Source organism: Amphiura filiformis, chromosome 9, assembly GCF_039555335.1.
Source record: "Amphiura filiformis chromosome 9, Afil_fr2py, whole genome shotgun sequence".
NCBI lineage: Eukaryota > Metazoa > Echinodermata > Ophiuroidea > Amphilepidida > Amphiuridae > Amphiura > Amphiura filiformis.
This window is the reverse complement of record NC_092636.1, coordinates 61,403,422-61,422,297: the sequence shown is the minus strand read 5'-3', so window position 1 is coordinate 61,422,297 and position 18,876 is coordinate 61,403,422. Positions and strand designations below refer to the sequence as shown.

The 18,876-nt window shown below is 38.6% G+C and overlaps 1 protein-coding gene across 1 annotated transcript in view; it reads left to right on the top strand.

The window, feature by feature from the left end:
• Positions 1-17,897: 17,897 nt before the first annotated feature.
• Positions 17,898-18,876, top strand: part of LOC140160203 (uncharacterized) — a 115,466-nt gene continuing 114,487 nt past the window's right edge. Inside the window, 1 exon segment of the mRNA XM_072183481.1 lies at positions 17,898-18,292. Coding sequence (XP_072039582.1) covers positions 18,235-18,292 — 58 coding nt within the window. The 5' untranslated portion in view covers positions 17,898-18,234.

Below are 18,876 nucleotides of genomic sequence, written 5' to 3'. Positions count from 1 at the left end.
GTTTGAAATATTATATTCATAGATGCAAATTTCAGGATGTCAACCCTAGTTTTCAAGCTTACAAGAACATGGTGAAAGTTAAATTTGGCACAGAATATAAAATTTCGGAAAGCAAAGGAAAACTGGGTAATCATTTCAAGAAATTTTCCTTTGATCTTGGTTTTTAATGGGATGTAATTTTCAAAGATCATTGTGTGTTATTTTTATTTGCACTGTGATATGGGAAAGTTATCTGTGTTTTGTTTTGTCACTTGTCTGCATGTATTTGTGTTTGGGGTATGGGTGTGTTTACTGTTGAGGGCGTGTTTGGGTGGGATTTTTGTTTTGTGTAGAAAATCCTGGTCTAGTTTATTGATGTACATGTAACCAACATAATTTGTTCATATTATACAAGTATATGTTGTATAGTGTTGATTCTGCCCACCCATGGCAGGGGACCCAACAGTTACCTTTGTGTAGGCCTTTTCATGCTTTTGCTGGGCTACCACTTCTTATTTTGCTTGCCTTTTTTATCACTCTTGGATTGGTAGTGCGCAGCATTTGCTCTTTCTTTTTAACAGAGGTATTGGTTGGGTCCTGTTGTCATGGTGGGGCGGTATTATTTAAAATCTCATACATATTCTGATCTTTGTATGTATCTTGGTTACAGTAATTAAGATGGGGTCTGGTGGACCATGACTGTATGTTTTTTTCCTTTCCACCAGGCCCAAGTACAGGTGAATAAAAATGGAAAAACAAAAAAAAAAAAAGTCGGGTGTGAAAAGTGAATGTTTATGTGTGACTTATCGCCTTCAAACGTAAACATTAGCCATTTGCTAATTGATGTTGATAACAACGAAGAGGCAGAAAGTGTCTTCATCAGCGCAAAAAGCTGAATTTATACTCGATCGCCGAGCGATGCGATTAATCGCTTTTGAAAAAGCGATTTGCAATCGCCGAATTTTGCGATGCATCGCCCGTCGCTTTTGCATTTATACTTATCACGGCGATAGCGATTGCAGACGACAATTAAAATATTCTAAATGCCACAAAATACATTTTTAAAACATCAGTTGCTGTCAATAATTATTGCTTTGAATTAATTCATCATCAAAAGTTAAAAATCGAGAAAGGTAAATTAATTAGCAAAATAATAGATCCAGTTGGTTGTACATGATTGGTTGACGCATTCACGTGTCAAGCGATATCGCTGGGAAGTTGAGATTTCTTCAACTTGCAAAAGCGACGTCGTTTTTGCCTCCGCGATTTGAATCGATTGATCGGCTTGACGCTCTGGAAATGTAAGTAAACATTGAGCATGCGTGAAAATCGCTTTTCTGCAAAAGCGATTGAGTATAAATTCAGCTAAAGGTACGTGCATAGCTGAAACACAGGGGTAGGTAAAACTTTTTACGAGTTTGTATTCATGAAGCTTTATAATTTTTAAGCTTTAAAAAGCAATAATGTCAAATGTCATGAATGTGTGATTTGCATAAAGAATATATATTCTTATTTAAATGTTTGTTTTCACTGATCTCATTATCCCCTTTTAATTCCGAGCCAAATAAATGAGGTATAACGAAGAAAATTGCGATTTCATTCCAACGCCTACAATGCGTGTACTACTACTACTACTATAAATATAATTGAATGAACGCAGCTTTTAATAGCGTGACGAATTTTTGCGTACACTGCGTGATGTACGCCAGCGTGTGCGACTGTGCGTGAGTAACGCGAAAGTGAATCCAACCATGCCAACGCACTCATGATTGGTTAGCATTGTATCCAAGGTCGTGCGTTCGCGTTGGAGTTTGAAATACGCGATATACGATCGCGGTTGGATCGAGTGCAGCTGTTGAAAGCTGCGTTCATAATACTATAGTACTACGCTCGCCGATCGTATTACATGTTACTGCACGGAGCATCGCGCTCGACGTGTGTACATACAAGCTGACATCCACGGTACATGTTAGCAAGCACTCGATCGTTGAACTCTGAATAAAACCGGGGCGACCCGGTTTTAATACAAAAAGTTAAATTTTACTGTTATTAAAGCACTTCAGGCGTAGTCTTTTACGTGGTATTTTAGTATACCACTGACTGGGCATTATAATTATGCAAAAAGTAGAAATCGGAGTAAAATTGAGAGTGTCCCTGTGAAGCAAATCATACAATATACTATAGGGACCGTTCACAAACACTTGTTAAGGGGGGGCCTGATGCAAAAAGGAGGGCCCTTAAAAATAGTGCTGTAATCGATAAGCTTTCTGGGTATCGATATGTCGGGAGGCAAACATCCGACATGTCGATACTATTATCGATACTCACGCAGTTTGAAACACGGATTTGAGTTTACCAATTTTATTATCAGTAAGTTCCAGAAACAAGTTAACAACAAGTGTATTGAAGCCTAACAGCTAAAACTACATGGATCATGCATCAAACAAACGAAAGTGGTATTGCAAATCCGCAATTTTACATGACTTTGGCAATGTGTGCCATGTCGTTTGTGTATCGATACTGACATTGAGTGTTTCGACATGTCGGAAGTCTATGTATTTTCCGACTATCGATACTTACGACAATCGATTACAGCACTACTTAAAAATTTGACTCTCCTAAGGGGCCTAGTACAGGGAACCCATACCGTAGTAGCTCTGGGCAGCACCAATACGAAAATGTCATACTGATAAATGAAGTGTCTGTTTTGCCCGTTTTTTTAAGTTTGCATTGCGAACTAAAGGGGCCCTAGGGGGGCCCTGAAAATAATGTCTGTAATAATGACCACAAATTTTCCTGGGAAAATTGAGTTTATATTAGTGGGGATTTATATGCACTTTCAGTTTCCCACGCGTTTGAATGGGAATTGGATTGCGTACTTTCTCAATGTTTGGTGAGCATATTTCTCCAATATTTTGAGAAGTTGACGTCAAATTTTCTATTCTATATTGTTTGGCAATAATGTCTTTTGCCAATAGTAATTTTGTGTTTTTGATCGCAAAGATCGAATATTTTTATTCCTGATTCTAATTCTGAACCCTTCGCAAGGATGCAGAATTCGGCAGAACCTTGCATGTATGTACGTCATCCACCAGTGGAGCTCCTGCGCCCCTCCGCAGAACTTCCGGTAGTGGATGTTCTGCGCCGGGGCGCAGAGATCCACTGTCGGAGTTGCTGCGCTCGGAAGTAAAATAATAGATTTTCGTATTATAATAACGGTGGATCATTGCTGCGCTCGGCGCAGAACATCCACTGTCGGAGTTCATGCGCCCGGCGCAGTCCCTTATATGTAACGGTGGATCATTGCTGCGCTCGGGCGCAGAACATCCACTGTCGGAGTAACTGCACTCGGAAGTAAAATAATAGATTTTCGTATTATAATAACGGTGGATCATTTCTGCGCCGGGCGCAGAACATCCACTGTCGGAGTTCATCGCCCGGGCGCAGTCCCTTATATGTAACGGTGGATCATTGCTGCGCCGGGCGCAGAACATCCACTGTTGGAGTTAAGGCGCCGGAAGCAATATAATACATTTTCTTATTATAATAACGGTGGATCATTTCTGCGCCATCCACTGTCGGAGTAACTGCGCCGAAGTGAATTATTTTCTTATTTTATTAATAAAATGCAATATGCATGCGTATAATAACTAATATTTTCTTATTATATAAAAATAATATGCATGCTTATAATAACTAAACTCCGAGAAGTATATTTTCGTATTATAATAACGGTGGATCATTTCTGCGATCGGGCGCAGAACATCCACTGTCGGAGTTCATGCGCCGGGCGCAGTCCCTTATATGTAACGGTGGATCATTGCTGCGCTCGGGCGCAGAACATCCACTGTTGGAGTTAAGGCGCCGGAAGCAATATAATACATTTTCTTATTATAATAACGGTGGATCATTTCTGCGCCATCCACTGTCGGAGTTGATGCGCCGAAGTGAATTATTTTCTTATTTTATTAATAAAATGCAATATGCATGCGTATAATAACTAATATTTTCTTATTATATAAAAATAATATGCATGCTTATAATAACTAAACTCCGAGAAGTATATTTTCTTATTATAATAACGGTGGATCATTTCTGCGCTCGGGCGCAGAACATCCACTGTAGGAGTTCATGCGCCCGGGCGCAGTCCCTTATATGTAACGGTGGATCATTGCTGCGCTCGGGCGCAGAACATCCACTGTTGGAATAAGTGCGCTCGGAAGTAAAAGAATGGATTGTCTTATTATAATAACGGTGGATCATTTCTGCGCCATCCACTGTCGGAGTTGATGCGCTCGAAGTGAATTATTTTCTTATTTTATTAATAAAATGCAATATGCATGCGATAATAACTAATATTTTCTTATTATATTAATAAAAATAATCAAAATAATAGATTTTCTTATTATAATAACGGTGGATCATTGCTGCGCTCAGGCGCAGAACATCCACTGTCGGAGTTGATGCATTTTTCTCACAAACTAATAACACACTGGTAACAAAATTAATGTATATTATAGGGGCAAGGAATCCAATTACTACACCGCTTGTCTTGAGTCATTGAAATTTCAGTGTAATATTATTGGATTCCTTGCCCCAATAATATACATAACTTTTTTTACCAGTGTGTTATTCTTTTTTGAGAAAAATGCAAAAATAGTCAAAAATTTACCACAGGGGTGTAGTACCCCCTTAAAGGAAAAGAAATTGCCTGTCTCTGAACCCAAGTTGACTTGAAATGGGTCCTTATCAGGAAGAAACTGCTGGATCATTTCTGCGCTCGGGCGCAGAACATCCACTGTCGGAGTTGATGCGCCCGGGCGCAGTCCCTTATATGTAACCCCAGACAAACGAGAACCTAGACCAATGACTTTTACTCGCGTAGTGAAGCCGACACTGCTTAGCAACGAATTTGACAAGGACGCATACCCGGACGCAAACAAGCAGACATGTTCGCGTCTATGGAACATGTTGCATTTGACGCGGCGATAACGGCGCAGTAATCACGCAAACGAGCGCGTCAAACATGTATGCGATATTTCTCGGCGCCTAGTAACCCCGTCAATCCGTCAATATCACCTTGGATACGGGGCTTCACCTCCCGCTGTGGTAAAGGATGGGCAGTAATAGGTCTAGGTTGGTATGTCTATGTATGTAACGGTGGATCATTACTGCGGGCTGCGCTCGGGCGCAGAAAATCCACTGTCGGAGCTTCTGCGCTCGGAAGTCAAATAAATTGTTTTCTTATTTTATTAATAAAATATTATTATGCATGTGTATAACAACTGACAGCAAAATAATAGATTTTCTTATTATAATAACGATGGATCATTGCTGCGCTTCGGGCGCAGAACATCCACTGTTGTTTTTTTTTTGAGTTAGTGCGATAAAAAGAAAAAAAAAAGTCTAGAGTCTAATATAATATAATATGTTTTTTGTTTTGTTTTGGGATTTTTTTCTCATTTTACATTTATTTTCTGTTTTCTTTCATCTTCATTCTTTTCTTCTTTTGTCTTTTTTTTCTTTCCTTTTTTTTTTCTGTTTTCGTTTCCTTGTCGGTACTTTCTTGTATCTGCAATTGCTCTCTCTGATAATTCCTATTCAAATATAATTAGAGAATAAAGATAGATTTTGTCTTTTGCCTATCAATATCGTGTCATAATGGATGGGCTGGCCAATATTTGAGTAGTGGATGCCGCGCAGCCGTATCCACTACGATAAAAAATATTGGCCAGCCCATCCATTATGACACGATATTGATAGGCAAAAGACAAAATCCTATCATTTATTCTCATTCTTATTCAGTTTTAATGTAATTTTTGCGAGAAAAACTGCCTTTTTCAGACAAAAATAAAGTTACTTTTGTGAGGACATCCCGTTGTTTTAAATGAACGAAACCATCACGAACATCTAAGCCGCCCGAATCGCGTTCTTAGTTCTCGCACGTGTATTACGCGAACGCATTATCGCGTGATCATTGAGGAGCAACAAGCGTGCCATTGCGTGGCGGCGCTGCGCGCCTGACTAATATCACTATCAACTATTGTGAGATATTATACACCAGAAAACCAATCAAATTACGTGAATTCTTTACAAGACGCACCCATTGAATAAGAATTCTGATTGACACATGACCACTTGCAATTCGGCCTTTGTTAGTCAACAGATAAGTAGGTGGATTCCCAAACAAGCGGAGGGGGTCCAAAAATTAGCATAAGCGAAGATCAATGTCAATTTTAAATCCACGGCAGAGGATAATTATGCATGCGTCCTTTTGTGGTTAGAGATTAAAGGAACCGATAAACGTGGTTTCATGTCGCCGCATCTAGGCTACACCAAGGCCTACGATATATAGACGAATAAGGAAATCATAAACGCTATTTTCTTATTATGTTAATAAAATATAATATGCATGCGTATAATAACTAAACTCCGAGAAGTTTATTGCTATTAGTATAACGAATTGACAGCAAAATAATAGATTTTCTTATTATAATAACGGTGGATCATTGCTGCGCTCGGGCGCAGCAATGATCCGCCGTAATTTCAATAAGAAAATGTATTATTTTGCTTTCAATTTGGAGTTATAATAGGCCTAATACTAGTTATTATACGCATGTATATTTATAAATATAGGCCTAATAAGAAAATGTATTATTTTGCCGTCCGAGCGCATCAACTCCGACAGTGGATGTTCTGTGCCCCCCCGAGCGCAGAAATGATCCACCGTTATTATAATACGAAAATATACTTCTCGGCGTTTAGTTATTATAAGCATGCATATTATTTTATATAATAAGAAAATATTAGTTATTATACGCATGCATATTGCATTTTATTAATAAAATAAGAAAATAATTCACTTCGGCGCAGTTACTCCGACAGTGGATGAGCGCAGAAATGATCCACCGTTATTATAATAAGAAAATGTATTATATTGCTTCCGAGCGCAGCAACTCCAACAGTGGATGTTCTGCGCCCGGCGCAGCAATGATCCACCGTTACATATAAGGGACTGCGCCCGGGCGCATGAACTCCGACAGTGGATGTTCTGCGCCGGAGCGCAGAAATGATCCACCGTTATTATAATACGAAAATCTATTATTTTGCTTCCGGGCGCAGTTACTCCGACAGTGGATGTTCTGCGCCCGGCGCAGCAATGATCCACCGTTATTATAATACGAAAATCTATTATTTTACTTCCGGCGCAGCAACTCCGACAGTGGATTCTCTGCGCCCGGCGCAGCAATGATCCACCGTTACATATAAGGGACTGCGCCCGGGCGCATGAACTCCGACAGTGGATGTTCTGCGCCCGAGCGCAGAAATGATCCACCGTTATTATAATACGAAAATCTATTATTTTACTTCCGGCGCAGTTACTCCGACAGTGGATGTTCTGCGCCCGAGCGCAGCAATGATCCACCAGTATTATAATACTAAAATCTATTATTTTACTGCCCAGCGCAGCAACTCCGACAGTGGATTCTCTGCGCCTCGAAGCGCAGAACATCCACTACCGGAAGTTCTGCGGAGGGGCGCAGGAGCTCCACTGGTGGATGACGTACATAACTCAACCTTGACGATAATTTTGCATTTTTGGACACTAAAATGCATTCGATCCTTAAGTTTGTTTCAACCGAGTCTTAAATTATCAAGCACAATAAGGTTGGTACCACTTTTATGTATACAATTTTACATTGATGAAATTTTAAAGATTTTTTTTCAAATTTCTAACCTGCGCAAATCGTTATAATTAAAGACAGATAAAAACAATTTATTGCGTCTGATGTCACTGTCAATTACGATCCTTGATTGGTTTACACAGGTTAATCAGCGCCAGTAAAAGAAGAAGACCGATCTATCTGGTGCTGATCGGAGAAAAGGAATAGCAGCAAATGGCGAAAAATTACGTACTTTTACAAGGCAAAAAGCAGATTTTGTAGGCATTGTGGACATGGTGCCTTCGGTTAAGAAAGTTTCCTACTATAAAGACCTAACTTTTGAGATGGTTTGCATGTTTCAAGGTGCAAAATTAACAATACGGCGACCGGTTATAAATCCGCGTTCAGCAAGTCATCATCACAACACTTGTAAACAAACCGTGTTCGAGTTTGATTGACAGATGACGTCAGACGCGATAAATTGTCTTTATCTTTGCCTTTCATTATAAGTGTGTATTTCCCATTGACATCCAAAATGGCGCAAGCCAGTCCTAAATATACATAGGTACAGCGTATATAGGACTGGCAAGTGGCAAGCGAGTCTAGTTTATATGCTTGTCTATGGGTAGTCCGAATAATCAGTCCCAGAACAAAATATAAATTTCTGACATGATCGTGTTCTTAGTCTATGGGGTTGACCCATAATTTTCATGTCAAAAGGGGGGGACTGAAATTTTTGAGATCTCAAAAGGGAGGGGGGTCGAAAAATGTTTGCGATGAAATATTTTTTGCATCAGGTCCCCCCAACAAGTGTTTGTGAACGTAACGGTCCCTAAACTTTTATAGAATTTTAAAAATTAGTAGATCTAGGTATGAAAGGTGAATTCAAATTTGCCATCAAACCACATCATTTTATATCAAATTACAGCCCTTGATTAAAGAAAGCCAAAACTGAAAACTTTCCGTAGCAAAGTTACATCTTGTCAAAGATTGACTTTCATCAAAAAGATTCAGCTAACAAAACAGCATTTCGGTGGTGTTTCTAGATCTTAGTCTCATGATGAAGCTTTTCTATGTGGAACTGCTATCAAAATCCCTCTAAAATTCCATGTGCGATTGTCTCATCACCAAAAAAATCATATATTTGGGTCAAGTGAAGTATAGACAACATATTTATGTAGGTTTCCTTGAGCAAGCTGTTCTTTTAAATTTCTATGTAAATATATATTGTGTTTGGGCCCCGGTTTAGGCCATTTTGGCTGACTAGCAAATGTGTTAACTGAGGTTTGCCTCTCATACCTAGATCTAGACTATGCTATAATTATAGTCAGCATATTTCTTCAGCAGTGTCCATCTGCTCTGTTTGATTATCGCTTAAAAAGAACTATACCATTCAGCAAATTACTTCAGCGGTGTTCGTTTGCTCTCTCTGATTATCGCGTAAAAAGAACTACGGTCACACGTTGCTACACAGCTTGACCAGCGAATGAGGTGCCGATGTGATAATGACATGATTCAATTAGCTAATCAGAACCACACATCCGTATGTATACTATACGTCATATAAACTGCGCCAAATTGGCAGACCGCTGAAGTGCTATGCTGAAAACTATAGGTCACCCAGGCCGTAGCGCTTGACCCAGACACGAGCTCATCACTGTCTAAAAGTGGGTTTTCTTATTTCCAAAGATTGGTAGCGCATTCACGAGATGCTAATTTCTATTGTGTTGATTTCTGTTGTTGTGACGAACAGCGAACACGCATCTATTCAATTCTCTCTCACTTCAATTTACATGTAGACATGGTGAATAGAAATGATGGCCATGGAGATCATGTCACTATAGTCATGAAAAGATTACGTGCTTGTATTGTTATCAGAAAAAAACCTACATGTTTTCTACCTATGGTGCTAGCTGATACCCTGTGTAGCTGATATACAGCAAGATAATAAGATAGTAAACTGTAAACCGGCATTTTACATTTGTAGCTAGGGTATCTCGAGCTAGACCAGCCAATGAAGCGATTGCGAATATCTGTCGGGGTTGTTCCATCTATTCAGAGATAATACACAATGACTAGTTTGCTCGAGAAGTCTAGCCAAGAATTTGCTCACCGATAGCTTCACATTCTAGGCTAGAAACCATTGCATTCAAAATCTAGTTGGATTCGCTGAAGCATGACACTGTGTAAAGCAATGGAAGTTTAGAAGTAAACACAGCCGATCACGACTGGCGATTGCATCAAAAATGTTGCTAAAATTACACTAACCGTTCAGCAAAAATTTACACTGTTTATTTATTTATTTATTTCAACTTTCTTTATACAGGGTAGCTCCTTCAGTGTAAGAGCAATGTTATACTTGGAGGCCCTGTGACATACAGGGTGTAATTTAATTAAATATTACACAATATTACAAGAAAACATACAAAACCATTATAAAGAAATTACAAGAATCATGAACAATTATATAAAAGTGAAAATCAATGATGAACAGTGGGGTTTGTGAGAGCTCTTGATTTAAATTCACTTAATAGGCTCAAGGAAATATAATTATTGCGAGTGTCAACATCAACAGAACTATTCCACAGATTTGCTGCTCTCACCTGAAACAATCTCTTACCAGAGTTATTGTTTTAAAATTGAGGAACAACAAGTGAATTGGAGGAAGTACCTCTTGTGTCAGGATCATGAGCGGATTTGGTAAATGAAAATTTGGAACAAAGATAATCAGGAGCTCTAAGGCACTTATTATAACATAATAAGAATATGATTATTCCACCTATTATCTAGTTTGAGCCACTTGAGAGAAGACATCATTGAATCAATATTAGTTCTGATAGTGATATCAGAAGAAAGAATAATTCTGGCAAGGTTGTTCAAGAGAATTTGTAACTTGCTTGACAGAGTAAGAGAGCAGTTGGACCAAACATGACTGCAATAATCAAAATGAGGCATGACAAGAGAATCAGCAAGTTTTTTGAGAATATAATTTGGAAGATAATATTTAACACGACGAATAACACCACAACCAGTGTTCGAAATATGTCTCAAAAAGTTACAGGCCAGCCGGGCTTGACCTTAAAAAGTTACCGGCCAGCCCGTGCCGGCAACTAGATGCCAGTCAGAAAAGTTACCAGTCAGGCCAAAAAGTTACAGGCCAATGGCCGGCTGACCGGCCCTATTTCGAACGCTGACCACAACGTTTAGAAACATTGGAAGCAATTGAATCTATATGATGTGACCAAGTCATGTGCCTATCGAAAATAATACCAAGATATTTGAAGTTGTCAACTCTCTCAATAGTCTCATCATCATAAATTAAGAAATATTTTGGTACTTACTAAGATTTTGTGGGGGACCAAAAAGCATCAATTTTGTTTTGCTGATATTCAGAGTGAGGTGGTTCTTTTTAAACCAGCTGGCAATTTTACACATGTTAAGATTGTGGCTGTTTTGAAGACACAAAGGATTTGATGAGCTGACAAGCAATGAAGTATCATCAGCATACATTACTGTTTTACACTATCAGGAAGATCATTTACAAAAATAATAAATAATAAAGGACCTAATATAGACCCTTGTGGAATTCTAATGTTAATTGGCTTTAAATCTGATAAGGGACTACCTACTTTTACTGACTGCATTCTATTTTTTAGGTAAGATTTGAACCAGTTGAGTTCAATGTCCCTGATGCCAAATTTCTTGAGCTTATTAAGAAGAAGACTGTGATTGACAGTGTCACTGTCCAAAATAGGCAAATCTTGCTCAAAAGATAAAGTTGACTCATTGAAATAACTTTCATCCAAATTTCAACATTAACAGAATAAATAACCTCCGGTGCAAAAAATTGCGCTGCTGCAGAAGGAGATTTTGCTCAAAGAATGTAATAAATCCTACAGTTACAATCTTACAACAGAAGATGTGGTGGAGTTACTGGATTTCATCTTGTCTACTACAAACTTAACTTATTGTAGGAAGATGTTCAGACAGCGATTTGTAGCAGCAATGGGCAGTCCAGTGTCACTGTTGGCAGCTAACAAACATCACAGGATATTGTTTCATCAATTTAATCCTCTTGTTGTCACCATTGTGCAAACCTATTCCTCGTTCTACATTATTCTGGAAGTAGATAACTGTTTAATTTAACAGTGAGCAGAGTGAGAGATTTATTTTATGTATCGTATATATGCCATTAACCACCCAGGGTGCAAGTCATTTTGGGTGAGCGCTTATATTTGATAATTGATTACATAATTGCATACATGATATCAAAAAATTCCAACATATTCATTGATAAGTCAATGATACGTTAGTCATAAATATGCGAGAAATACATCAAATTTACCAGCCACATCAACAATATTTCGCCCACTATCAAGTTTACCATGGAACGGGAGGAAACCATCAAGTTCCTACATGTATGCTTGACACTCTTTTAAGAGCACACAAGAAGGAGACCGGCTCTACCAAAATCGCCATCTACCGCAAGCCCACACACACCGACCAGTACTTACTCATGGACTTGCACTACCCACTTCAACTTAAGTTGGGAGTCATCAGAACACTGGTTCATACACAATGTAGAAGAAGTGGACAAAGTTCTAGAGTTCCCTCTTAACTATCAACCCCCCACTACTGCTGTGTCAAAGGCATCCATCACCCTTCCCTATGTTAGGGGAGTTTTGGAAGGACTTCGCTGAAATACTCTCTGGCAATTTCTTGTGTCACCAAAGGACAAAATCAACAAGAAGGAGAAGTGCCATACCGTGTATAACATTCAATCCCAGAACTGCAACACCGTTTATATTGGCGAAACCAAACGCGCCCTAAGAATTCAAGCATCAGAACATAGGAGGGAGCCATCCCCGGTAGCTGAACATGCAAAGAACACTGGACACTCTCTCCCCACTGCAGATGTCAAAATCTTGGATACTGACTCTTCATGGGTCGTTAGAGGCATCCGGGAAGCGGCTCACATCAGGCACAACAGAAGCAGTCTGAACAGGGCCGGAGGCTGGTATTACCTACCAGCAGTGTACACCTCGCTATTGAGATGTCATGCACTGTCTAACAGTGCTGAGTCTCAATAGCACATCCAACATTGCTCCCACATGTTTATTAGGGGCTGAAGAAAGTCTAGCGAATTGCAGACAGAAAGCTACCCAAAAGATGAACTATTCTAAGCTGTCAGAGGAACAAGATTTGTTTGTAACTTATATGTTTCTCTTGTTTCATTTGCCAAGCTGGAATTAAAAGTGAATGATTGGCTGCAGGTATTTTCTGTGTTAAGTTAGCAATTTAAAACATCATGAAGTCCTAATATGGACAATTGGACATTTTAAAAGATTAAGTAAACCACCCTCAAAAACGGAATTAAAGTGTGCCTTTAAAAAAAAGAGGGGGGGGGGGCTGTGTCTAGTTGCGTATCCAGGGGGTGGATTCAGAGGTTTCAGCCTCAGGTATTTTGAAAGATCATCCTATATTGTCACATTTCAGCTACTCGACCTCTTGGATATACTCAGAGGCTTGCCCCCAGGGTAGCCTGTATTTGGGAACACCTACGGTGCTACGTGTACATGTGTAGTGTTACTAGTGTAATTTTCAAGTACCTCCATAAACACATAAAATGTATCAGTACAGACCCTTTTTTTTAGGTGGGGGTGATCTTCCTATTCACCACCTGTATCAGTGCCAGACCCCCTCTTACTGCAGGCTTCTGTTCTTTCTGACAGGCATATATTCCTGTTAAAAAATATGTGAAATTTGTTGAAAAATTTGAAAAATGTGGGAATGAAAAATATTTGTCACTGAAATCATGTATCTACGATACTACACATGTACAAAAACTATCACTGCAAAAATATTTTAACATTTTATTCTAAACAAATCGTTCTAGCCTTGTTTTGTTGACATAAATGACATGACCTCCCCTGTATGAGATAATGGTATCTTCCCAGTAAGCATGCAAATCTTGCTGCGTCTTTTACCCAGAGGGTTTGTTCTTAACTCAATTACAGAGGCCAGTCTCGGTGGAAAAGGGAAAGTCTGCTTGCTGCACTGCTGTTGCCTAGTTGAGTGGCATTGCTCTAAATTTAGATGCTGATGAAATGTACTAGTAACTCAAAATCCCATAAACATTTTTCTCTAAAAACAGAGTTACATTTAGCCAATTCCTATTCTTTGTTTTCGCAAATGTAGACTGTTCAGTCCAACCTCTTTATCTGGCCATATTGTAGGGCTGCTAAAAATACGCTATTTTGGAGGTAAAAACTTGCACCCCCCGATTTTAATAAAAATGCAAACATCTGTGATTTCCCGCCAAAAAGGCAAAATCTAATTTTTTTTGGGGGGGTGGGGATTTTTAATTTTTTTCCACGGATTTGGAAAGTCCGGGGACCTAACATCAAGTGCTACCATCATTAAAATAAATAATAAATTGGAAAAAAAAAAACATTTTTTTTTTATTAGATTTTTTCAAAAATGTCAAAAAATATCAACGCAATTGCATATTCTTAGCTGTCCTACCATATTTGGACCAAGCATTGGTCGCGTAAGGGGAAAAATCTGAAGTGGATTTTGTGTAATTCTGCACAGAAAGTCATAAGTACTAAATATGGGATAACAAATGATCTTAATCTCCCACACAGAGAGTTTGAATTTCATATAAAGTTAAAGGCTGATTTCATTTGAAATCTACATCCCGTTTGTGGGATGTCATATCTTCCATATTATGTACTTCAACTGGAATAGGCCATTTTTTCCAATGCTGACCAGTTACAGAGTGATTTTGAGTTGATGTATCTGGCAGAGATTCTGGCTTATAGTTAGCATTGGTGTAAGAAATCACAACCTCTCAAATAGGCCTAAATGTATCAATTAAACTGTTAGTTCCTTTATAGAGTGTGGCATACTTCCCCTGTGGTTCGTTAGGTCCCCGGTTCAATTCCAGGCAGTGGCAACTTGCTGGGCTCTTGGTTTGGAAAACTAATTTGGCAACATAAACTGCATTCTTTGTGAGACTTGTAAGGATTGATACAGAATGGCAATGCACACAGTTTGGTGCAGCACCTACAGTCCTACACTAAGTGCGCTTTATGCATGTTGGTGCTTGCTTACATGTATATGGGTGTATTTAAGTTTGGACTTGCCTCTTGCAGGATGAACAATCATGAATAAATATGTACAGCTTGGTACCTAATAATATTTATTGCACAAACTGGGCTAAATTCACACCCCTTGTTTGGAAAATTAAGGTCATGTCTTCCATAGGGAGTGTATGTATTGCAACTGGAATAGCCAGCCCAAGTAGATGGTGGCATGATGATTTAGCCCAAGCCATCCAGCTCCAGTGAATGATATTGCCTTTCACACCTTAGCCCATTTTAGCAACTCAATTGACTCCATGATATTTATCCTATTTCCATCAGCTCACCACAAATCATTAGTTGTTGAATAATTGATGATTTAGCACAGTGATATTCATAGCAAGGAGAGAAAGTTACTAGTAAACAACAAATCGAGGGTTTAATGCAAAAAAGGCCTGTCTACAATAGCTGGCCTGTGTCATTATATGTGACACTTTCAAGGGAAATGGGTCAGATGTTGCTAATAGTAATATTGATTTTGAGATATTGGCAAAGAAAGAGTTAAAATTCTTTTGTTTTATATTGTTTTCAGCGATTGATGAATTGACATAACTTTGCAAAGAAAAGTCGTATCAACAAGGGGTTTTCTGTTTCTGGAAGCTATAAATGTACTCTTTATTAACATAATTATGTAAAACTCATTTTCGACCAGGGTCTGGTCAACATGTGACTCATTCCCCTTGATCATGTCACAAATGTACAATATAGAATGCAGAAATGGTCAATTGTCTATAGGGCAGCTATTGCAGATAAGGCCTTCTGTCACTAAACCCAAGAAATGATGTATGCATGCAAGAGGAATCTTTTTCAAATATTTTTATGAATTTTAAATATTTTTATTCATATTTTCAGGTGGGACAAAAGTAATTTTAACCCTAGATTGGCCCTTTGAGCCATGAAAATTCAAATTATGTTATTTTTGTGTTAGGGTACAACTACAATAAGGTATACCCACCCAGGAGCTGCTCTTTGTTTTTAAAATGTATGATGCACTGTCTTGAAAGAATCAGAGGGTGTCTAACAGGAGTCCAATTCTTTTGAGCCAATTTTTCAACTTGCTGGTCCAATTGAGTACCATTATTCATTGCTCATCTGTTTAGTTCTTGTGGTTCATCAAAATATCATATGTGCATTTGGCATGTTTCTTTTGAGTTGACCACAGATTCTGTTTTGACATAAAATCCACCAACTTCCAAGATCACATGTAACAAGTTTTCAGTACCCGACATGTCTTGTAGGTTACAACCTCCCTCCTCCCTGTTCCCGAAAATAATTCAGATTGTTAGGGGGAAACACAGCATTTCAAATTACCAGTGCTCTATATTTATGACAGTTGCTTTCATTCAATTATGCCAGTTTGGTATCTACTATCTATTGTTGATAAGGAACATTTGCTGATCAGGGGAAAGGAGCAAGAATACTTGGAAATAAAGAGAATAAGAAGATCATTTATTAAAATGTGAGATTTCAAGCTCATACAAGAGGCATACATGTATGAAATCCACCACAAGGGTTCTTGAGAAACTATAGAAGTTGTCTGTTATCATCCCATTAAATTAAATGTAAGATTTGGCTTTATTTTATAGCTGTTATGTTTGCCATTTGTATGGTTTGTTAAACACTTTAAGCATGCTTGTTCAAAAAATGCCAAGATCAGAGTTTTGATGAATTTTGGTGTATTCCGTAGTGCTGGTATCGGCAAGCATTTTCATTGTCGACAATCAACAAAAATTAAAAAGCTGACGTCGACAATTGTCGACAATCAGGCTTAATTAATGTCCCAAAAAATCGCCCCATGGCAAATTCCGACGATCAAGGTTCAAAATTCGGCAACCTACAGAGTGCACATTTACAGTCAACATGCTGCAAGGACTATAAAAATGATACATACTGGCAACGCTATAGTCATGGTATAGTTGCTTATATTATTTGCATGTGGGGTGAGAGGAACTAAGAAAATAAAGCATATTTTTCACGTAAAAAAACATATAAATAAACAAATACTCAACCAAGTAAACACACAAAATAAATTTCGTCATCCCAAGCGTGCACACTGCACGCTAAGAACGACCTTGACATTTGGCCAATCAACGATCGTTATTCAGCCAAGCCCCCCTGACGTCACATGGCGGCTGTTCTAAAAATAAACACAAGCTGGCTGAAGCCAAATCAACATTGACGAAAATGGGAAAGCATGGAAAGGGGTCACAATTTTGCTGGATTCGACCATTTTGGATGCTATATTATGAACTATCCATTGATATTTAGATAAAAAAGATTCATAACTTTCTTGTCGCATGAGATCTTGTGGGTTGCTGGTAAAAAAGTAGGAAATTAGTTTCTGCCAATCAATTTTTCAATTTTGTTCTTTTTGTTGATACATGCAAAGCTCTTGTCACCAATCGGCAGAAGTGCTCTTGTCAACAATTTTGTCGACAACGCCTTGTTGATACCAGCACTAGTATTCCGGTTTAGCAAACCACTGGTTGGCTCTTAAATTTACATTTATACCTCAATTTGGGTTTGACAAAATTCTGCTCAGTGCTGATCTGATTTACAAACCTTGCAGCAGGGAATTTCACACCCCCTTACTTTTTTGGTTTGCAATAGACCTTTTTCAGCAGCTGATCGGAAAAGATTTTGTGTGCCAAAACATTCAACCAATCAATTTCTGGTGCTTTGAAAGCGTATTCAATCATGCTGTGAGACCGTGCTGCGCATCAAATAAGAGCAACGCGATATGTGATTGGTGTGAACAATCTTTCCATGCCATGTGATGAACATTCAGCCACCGGTGTGTGATTTTTTGTTTTCCTTGGAAGTTTTAAATGTCTGTTTTGGATAGGCTTGAGCTATTTATTAAATAGCATACATTGTAAATTTAAATAACATTTGTAACTACAAAATGAATGATGTTGTGTTTTACTGTAATCAAGACAATTTAGACGGACAGGCACCAACCCCCCCCCGCCCACACCCCCCCCACCCACCCCTACATACAGATTGGCAAAGTAACAAAACCAAAACCAGCATCCTCTTCCATTGATCTCCACATTTTTCTTTGCATGCTACTAATATCTAGTGATTTCTCATTCCCTTCTCTAGTGATATTTGCTCGTGAAGAAATGGATGGCAACACCCTAGCTCTTATGGCATAGTGAGGAAGAGGTGTCTCAAAGCACTAAGGAAGACCAGGTTTAGCATGTGTGGGTACATAAGCAGCAAGACACACGCAAAGCACCTTGGGATAGCACTCATGTGTAATTCACAGCACGCCATCATCGTGTATGCGTGGGATAGTGCTCAGGTATAGGCACACCCGAAGGGCTGACAGGCAGCGCTGTATGCATGCATGTACAACCAGCGTTTTAGAACTGTCATCAACGCATGTATGGCAGGCAGCCAGACTAGCCATAACAACATCAGAATCTGTCTCAGCCATATAAATGGCCGGCCATGTCCAAAGAATTTCAAGAAATGAAGAACATCAAACACAGACACTAGGTGAGTTTGTGATTTAACGTGCTGATGTTTGAAATTTTTTGCTCTAAACTTGCTTTTTATCGGTTTTGACAGGTATGGGATGGGTTTTTCGTCGTCTTGAGACGGTTCTTATTGACGCGTCAAAGCTGATGCATATTCATGAGTCAAGATGTTATGTTGTGAAATAGTGTGTCTTCTTTTAAGGTCAAATCATATATAATTTCACATTTAAAGATTTTATTTCATGCAGAAGTATTATTTTAAAACAGATGTGATCATCGATTAAATTTATAAGTCGTTCTTGCAATCATAACAGGAGAATGTTATATAAGGTGTTGTTAATTTTGCCCATTTCCTTTTTCTTGTGGTCAGCGAGGTCATGTGATGGATGTTCCTGTTGCGTGACTCTCCATATGGCTATATGAATTGACTACACTTGGCCAAGCCCACTATGCCTCAGCGTATTTTGTTCAGTTTGCTTGTAACAGAAATTGAATTAAATGTGATTACATTTACATCCTAAATTGTTTATTGTTTTGCTTTTTACTTATAAATTGGATTATAATGTAGCAGAGATAGATGTTAATTTTTATGAACAATTAAAC